A 7,911-nucleotide genomic window follows, 5' to 3' on the forward strand; every position below is an offset into this window, starting at 1 on the left:
GGAGCAAACAGCTAGCAACATGTCAATTCTCAGACTGCTGAGGCATCACTATAAAGAACAAAATAACCTTCTAAACATAGTTGGGTTCCAGTCACTCTGATCCTGAAATATTCATGGACCTCCCCCTCCCCCCCAACATCAGTTAAATCCATATTCTGCATCTAAGACTACATATGAGGTCACCTGCTTTCTTCTCCAATCCACTATTTAATTAAGACTTCTCCAGCTTTAGGTCTACTATTTATTTACCCACTATTTTCCTCATTCTCTCCTTTGCCCTCAGTTCTCTCCTTTTGAAATGATCTACCCTCACCAATCACTCTTAGCATTAACAAATACCTATCCCCATCACTGCAAAGCCTTCCCTATTTAAAATTTCATCTGAAAAATAATCTCCTAGCAAGTGCCCACAGCACTTTCACTTTGGTAGAGCATGTTTCACTTTTTTTACCTTCTATTACATTTTCATATACTCCTCAAGAATCATGGAGAAAAGGTTTCAGGCCAAAGAAAAAATTATCTGCACCTTCACCTCCACCCCAGCAAAGTACGAAACAATCGAGTATCTTCCCAAGGGAATCAAGTCCACCACTGGCTCCTTTCACAGACAACTGGCCAGCCCCACCCAGCTGCTACTAATCTGTAAATTAGCTGAGGCTCCAGACTATGTGCTCATCTCGTAAACTCAACTGAAAATAAGCTACCCAGAGCAAGCACCGCTAGGAGTCAGTATTAAGCAAGAGGACTACAAATAGGAAGAGATTACACTACATTGAAACTTCTACATAGCAGAAAATAGGAACACAGTAATAACACACTATCTGAGTACTTCCACCTTCTGGGAGTTTTTGTTTAATCCATAATATAACATAGCTCATATTTATCATTATCTTGGGGACAAAAAAATTAAGGTACCCTTTTATGCTTTCTGAATTTGCAGAAAAAAATCAAATCAAACCTCAGTGAAGTGATAGATGAATATGCACAAGGCATCTTACAGATGCTAGCATAACTAAGTACTTCAGTTCTTTAAGAACAACTTGGAAGGGGCCTCCCCGGTGGCGCAGGTGTTAAAGACAGGGCTATCAAGCTATCACCAGCCACAGCAGCACGAGTTCGAGCCCCAGCTGGCCAGGGAGCAACCCACATGGCATGGCAAACCTCTCCTGTCTCGCTCGCTGCTCCCCTCAGCAGTGTATTTCGGTCCATCTGCCTGTTCTGCTCCCCACTCTATCTGGTGAATCTTCTCGCCCCCCCCCACACCTCTGGCTTACACCCCAGTTCTTGCATGCATAAATAAATAAATCTTAAAAAAAAAAACTGGGCAGTGGACATTAAGATCCATCTTGATATAACACAAGGATGTAATTCAGAAGACAATTAAGTGCTAGGTGTACAAACATGGGAAAAACTAGAACATCTAAACATTGAAATGCTATAGGGTAAGGTAAAAAATCAGGCTTTTCTGCCCTCCCGCCATCAGCATAGATGAGGGAACCCTGTGATCCTGAACGCATGCCTGATGGCGGGCACCTGAAGTGGGTACACCTGAGCTAAGAGACTGATTTATAAGGGTGATGTAGCAGAGTGCGGGGGTGGTGGTAGTGCGGTGTTAAGGGTGGAGGAGTGGAGTGTACAGAGGAGTGCGGCGACTACAAACAACAGCGAAGAGCATGTGGCTGCTAGAACCGTTCATAAACCTGCCCGGAATGGGTTGGTTGCTTTACAACTGGCATAGTCAGCAGGATGATCCATGCAGATGGGGTATGGAGCCCTCTGAAGACCCCGAGGGACTAAGGAGTAAAAGACTGCCTGTGATGACGCCGGAGGCATCATGGCGACCCAGGAGATGAACAATGTCCAGGATCTATGGGATAAGACCTCGCCCGGAGGAGGAGAAGGAGACGCCCAAGAGAACAGCCAATGACACCTGAAAGGACCAGCCAACGACCCCTGAGGCAGCAGAATCGTCAGGGAGGAGAGGACCACGATTCAGAGCTCGCCAGTGCTGATGCAGGGAGAGGCCAACAGACTTTGACTGATGGACATGGACTGATGGACTCGGACTGACAATCCCGCCAGAAGGCAGAGGACCTTGGCAGGGTATGTTTTTTTTTGGGGGGACTCTGGGGGTGGCCAGTGGGCCTTGATGGCCAAAAGCAGCCTGTGCATGCCCAGCAGGTGGAGGAGAAAAGCCAACTGAGAAGGCAAAAGCTGGTAGTGATGCTAAGTTGAGAAGCCCTGAGCGGCTGTTAAGCAGCCTGGGTATGCTGAAGACCTGTGAGTCTTGTAAAATCACCTGTGGGTGATGCCCTGCTCATTCTTGAGTGAGGGTGAGGAGCTGAGGAACCCGTACTTGGGGGACAGGTGGGGAACGTGGCTTGGGGTGGAGCCCAAGCCAAATGTAGAGTTTGGATCCCCGACCCATGTGTTTGTGCAGCTGGTTGGCCTGAGTGCAGGGGTCTGCGAGTCGCATTGGTGGCTATGAAAGCCAAGTGTTGGCGCGACTGCAGACAGAAACCCTGAGGGTTGGCGACTACCCCCAACAGTATAGAATCGCCAATCCCAGAGCTAGTGCATCCTAGGGGTGGATGCTGTGTGTGGCCTGTAGCCGAGACTACAGCCAGAGAAGGCCAGGAAGCCCGACAGCTCCTGGTGTGTTATAGTAGATGCCATGAATGGTTCCCCTCCCTCGTATGAGCAGTGCCTTCGGCAGCAGATTTGGTGGCTCATCTGCTGGTACTAATAATTGTCTTTTGCACTAGGTTGGGGCCCTGCCTGGCCTTATTTGTGTTCTGTTGTATTTTGTTATATTGCGATGTATTTGCTTTTGTGGGCCATGGCTGCATTGTTTGTGTTTGCTAAGAAACAAAGTTGTGTATGTGTGGATTATATGGCAGAAAACCCTGAGGGGGTAGACTGTAGGGTTAAGGTAAAAAATCAGGCTTTTCTGCCCTCCCACCATCAGGATAGATGAGGGAACCCTGTGATCCTGAATGCATGCCTGATGACGGGCACCTGGAGTGGGTACACCTGAGCTAAGAGACTGATTTATAAGGGTGATGCAGCAGAGTGCAGTGTGGTGGTAGTGCGGTGTTAAGGGTGGAGGAGTGGAGTGTACAGAGGAGTGCGGCGACTACAAACAACGGCGAAGAGCATGTGGCTGCTAGAACCGTTCATAAACCTGCCCGGAATGGGTTGGGTGCTTTACAAATGCTTATGTAAACTAGACAGTCAATACAAAAAACAATATGCAGCCAGTAAAATAACAAATACGGGTTTTTCTAAAGCAATAAAGTAAATATAGCTATTGAAGACTAACAAAACTATTAAAAGTTAGTAAGGGGCTAATACGGTTAATCTTATTTACTGAAGTAAACCTTCCCCCCACATTGATAGATTGATGCTCTAACACACTGGACGCCTCAGAATTTGCCTATATTTCAGCACAGGATCTTTAAAGAGGTAGTTAAGTTAAAACAAGATGATTAGGTAGTGCTAGTCATATCAATCTGATTGGTGCTCTTATAAGAGGCAGTTAGGACACTGACACGGAGAGAAGACTATATAAACAAAGCGGAAGAAAGCCTTCTACAAGCCAAAAAGGGACGCTTCAAAAGAAATGAACACTGCTGGGCCTCCCTGGTGGCGCAAGGGGTTAAGATGCAACCTATGAAGCTGTCCACAGCCTCTGCAGCACGAGTTCAATCCCCTTCGGGGAGATACCCACATGGCACGGCAGACCTTTCCTGACTCGCCCACTGCTCCCCTCAGCAGTGTATTTCAGTCAATCTGCCGGTTCTGTTCCCCACTGTGTCTCTGGTGAATCCTTTCACTGCCCCCCCACACACACACACACACTTCTGGCCTGTACCCCAGTTCTTGTATGCATAAATAAATCTTTAAAAAAAAAAAATGAACACTGCCAACAACTGCCTCTGCAGCATTAGTTCAGTCGCTGGCCAGGGAGCTACCCACATGGTGAGCAAACCTCTTCTGTCTTGCCCGCTGCAACCCTCAGCAGTATATTTCGGTTGGTCTGCCTGTTCTGTTCCCCACTCTGTCTCTGGTGGGTCCTCTCATCGCCCCCCCACCCCGTGTCTCTGGCCTGCACCCTAGCTCTTGTATGCATAAATAAATCTTTAAAAAATAAATAAAAATAAAATAAACTGTTGTGGTACTCCATACGGCAGCCTGAGGAAACACATACAGTTAATGTGGCATGATTATAGGTAAACACTTTTTTCCTTCCAATTTCTTTTTAAAATATTTTAGAGTTGATTTTAGTAACAATGATTCCAGCAACATGAATACCCTTTGCTGATGCCCATTTTCTCTCCCACTTTATGGATGTTTGTTTTTAACATGATCTCACAAAGGAAAGGGAGGATGGGGAAGTTTTAAGCTTCACGATACTGGGAAAAATGCCAACATCATTATTTTTCCTCCATGGCAAACTATTCAAACTACTCTAACAGGGAGTGTGGCTCTCCAGAAAATCCACGGCCTCTGGCCACAAGTTTCTCCAATTACAGGTGAGTTAACAAGCTCATCTCCCCACCAGGGAGGGTTCAGTCTGTCCCTAATGCTACAGTGTCATTTAAACATCAGATTGATAGTTAGCTAAGACACATGAAGAGATTCTGGCATTGTAAACACAGAAACGAGAGAGGACATTTTAGGACATGGGAGAAGACTCTGAAAAGCCTCCTGAGGGTCAAAAGAGGAATAGAAGGGCAAAGAATACTGCCCACTTTGCAGCTTGTCCCAGAACACTCAATGTTCCAGAGTTAAGGGTCCATTAGTATGGCAAAGGTAAGATGATAAAAGGCATAATTTCCTGGATACAGAGAAACTATAACCAGGAAGAACCAGGAGAAAGCTTGTCAGAGAAATGCAGCAACATTCTAAAGACACGCGTGAACCAGAAAAATAGAGCAAAATGAGCAGACAAATAGAAATCAGAGAGAAAGAGTATGGAAATTAACTTTACATGGAGAGTCCAGCGTGGACAAGTCTCTCTTTTTTCCTCTCCATTTTTCCTCCTCTCATCTTTCTCAACTTTCTCCCTGGTCTCACTGGGATGTAATGTAGAGGGCCTCATAAAGGATGTCCTCAGAAGGAGGTGAGTCTCAGGCACAGGAGGCCAGTTTGGGGAGCAGCCTAGCAGGAAAAGGTCAATGCTTGAATATGGAACAGAAAATAAACACGCAGAGGTCTTGGATTTAGCTATCTGATCATGGCAGGAGTATAGTCACCAGATCTGGAATAAAAGAGTAGATGGGGGACTTGCAGCAAGTCTTCTGGTCACCTTAGCAGCCAAATTAGCACTGCTTCTTATTGACCTGCCTTAGCACATACTAATTAACAGTGGTATTCAACAAATGTTTTCCTTATGAAAGTGAATTAGGAAAAAAATTCACGGAGTAGCTACATGGATGGTTTCATAGCCTGGAATTAGAGTGAGTAAATTAAACAAATGAGGCATGTAGAGGGTCAAAGATAGGGGAAGTTATGTCATTAAGTCGTTTCAAGTGCCACTAACCGCACTTTGGGACTGCCAAAGCTACCAATGTCTAGAACTGAGATATCAGGCCTAGTTCAGAAAACTTAGCCTTCCTCAGGTCAACCCTTTTAGGACCAAACACCACTCAGTCTCCTGCCTTCTCTTTGGGGGAAAAAAAAAACAGAAACATAAATGAGGGCCCTCTCTGGTAGCCTAGAGGTTATAAGGGTTAAGTCTCAGTGCCATCACCACGATGGCCTGAGTTCAATCCCCCAGTCAGGGAGCTAACCCACATGGCGCAGTAGACCTCTCCTGTCTCACCTGCTGCTCCCCTCAGCAGTGTATTTCAGTAGATCTGCCTGTTCTGTTCCCCTTTCTGTCTCTGGTGAATCCTCTCACCCTCCCACACATCTGGCCTGTACCCTGGTTCTTGTATGCATGAATAAATAAAAATCTTAAAAAAAAAATTCCAGATGAGAATAAGAGGAATTCATATGTATTTGATTGGATCAGCCACTACAGAAGTTTCCTCTAAGAAGTTGTCTCATGGTCCCCAAGACCACTCACATGTTACCACTTGTACTGGTGGCTAAAGTTTACTACAGTGGAAGGTTATCAGCAAGGGAAAAAGATACAGAGGATCAGAGTGGGCAACTATCCTGTACAACATGACACTAACACAAGAAATGACACAGGATTTAAATTTAGGTGGTCCTATCTATATAATTCATATTCTTTCTCTTCTTTTGTATTCCTTCTTTAGCTAGGTTGGCATCAGTCTCCCAGGATCTGCTGGCCCTGGAGGTGAGTGATTAACATCAAGTTTGAGAACCTAAAGCCAAGGACTAGATCACTCTCCCAAAGTGCCTAAAACATCCTTATAGCCTCACCCCTCAACAGAGCTGCAAAACAACTCCCAGCTATAGCAGGCAGGTCACCACTGCTCTTCCGCAGGCAAAAAAAAATGTTCTTTTTCCACCTAGCAGAAGCTCTTTAGAAAAACAATCCCTTAGCTGAATACTAAGACACTGCAATGAGTCTCATCACCCCCTGGTGGGGAAAGCTGACATTTGCTGCTCACCTAATCTGTGCTTAGCTCTGTGGGAGACACTTTATGCTTGAACTCTTTTAACCCTCAAGAACCACGTCATACCACAGATAAGGAAACAAAGGCTCTGACATTTGAAGTAACTTGCCCAAGAGCACTCAGAGTAAATGACAATACAAGGACCACATTTAGGTCTGACTCTAAAAATCTGTTTTCTTTCCACCATACCAAGCACACCTTTGAGTTGCCTTTTACTCTTCTCCCAAGAATTCCCTCTGGCACCTTCATTTACTCCGAAGCAATCCTGAGGGCAATTCTCTGCCCACTGACAGTTCATTACCCGTTCCCTGCCACTGTCCCTTCTTCAAATACACAATCTTTTATCCAGTCTAATGCTCCCCCCACCCAGTCTCACAGAAAAACAACGCGCAGTAGATTTGCATTTCTTCCAGAAAGCACTTTCAGATACAGTTTCCAGACAAGCCCCCGAAGCGAGCAAAGCAAGTAAAACGAACCCCATTTTAACAGAAACTCCCCAAGGTCACGGAATAGAACGCTAGAGAGGCGGGGAGCAGGGGCCCAGTTTTGACCCCAGCTCGGTCCGCTCCAGCAAAGCCACAAGGGCCCGTCCGCGGGCGCTCGCGCCGGTGGGTCACGTCCCTCCGTCAGCAGCCGACGCCCCCGCGGCGCCCCCGCGTCCCCGACCACTCCCACCCGCGACGCCCTCCTCACAGCCCCTCCGCCCAGCCGCCCCCGCACCCAGCCGCCCCCAGCGCGGCGGGTGAGGAGCCCCCAGCCCGCCACAGGAAGCTCGGGGTCCCGCGGGCCGTCGCCCCCGCCTCCCGCGCCGGCTGCCCCAGGCCCGTCTTGCTGTCAAGGTGCCCCCCGGCCGGCGAAGGCTACCTTCTCCAAGGATGCCGGCCTCTGCACAGCCAGGGAGCGGGCCAGCGACAGGACTGTGTTGAAATAGAACCCCCGGGAGACGCTGGACCCAGCGCCGGAGCCGCCGCCTCCGCCGCCGCCTCCGCCGCCGCCGCCTCCCTGGGCCGCCGCCGCCATCATCGGGCGCGCCGCGGCGCAGCCGCCGGTTTCCCACAGTCGACCCGCGAGCGCCGGCGCAGGCGCGGACGCCTCTGACAGGCCGCGCCACGTGACCTCACTGCTGCCGGCACTGTGCGGGGCGTGGCCTCGGCGGCGTCCCGCGACTGGAGGGAGAGGAGAAGCCCCGGGCGCGCCCGCAGCGCCGCCCCCTCCTCCCGGCGCGCGGGCTGTTCCGGGGGCGGGGCTTCCGCGAGGCCGCGGGCGGAAGGGCTCGCGCGGAGACGGCGGCGTCGCCGACGCGGAGCTGCTGGCCGGC

The 7,911-nt window shown here is 48.9% G+C and overlaps 1 protein-coding gene across 3 annotated transcripts in view; it reads right to left on the reverse strand.

Annotated features, from left to right (window-relative positions):
- PI4KA (phosphatidylinositol 4-kinase alpha) overlaps positions 1-7,616 on the reverse strand; it is a gene marked incomplete at its 5' end in the record, with an annotated part of 146,792 nt that extends 139,176 nt beyond the window's left edge. For 2 of the 3 annotated variants that reach the window (XM_084245812.1, XM_084245813.1), the window contains one exon: positions 7,458-7,613. In XM_084245812.1, coding sequence (XP_084101938.1) covers positions 7,458-7,613 — 156 coding nt within the window. Of the gene's footprint in view, positions 1-7,457 lie in introns of all 3 variants that reach the window. The other variant, XM_084245811.1, reaches the window with a different exon arrangement.
- Positions 7,617-7,911: the final 295 nt, after the last annotated feature.

Source organism: Talpa europaea (genome assembly GCF_964194135.1).
Source record: "Talpa europaea genome assembly, chromosome: 10".
Lineage (NCBI taxonomy): Eukaryota > Metazoa > Chordata > Mammalia > Eulipotyphla > Talpidae > Talpa > Talpa europaea.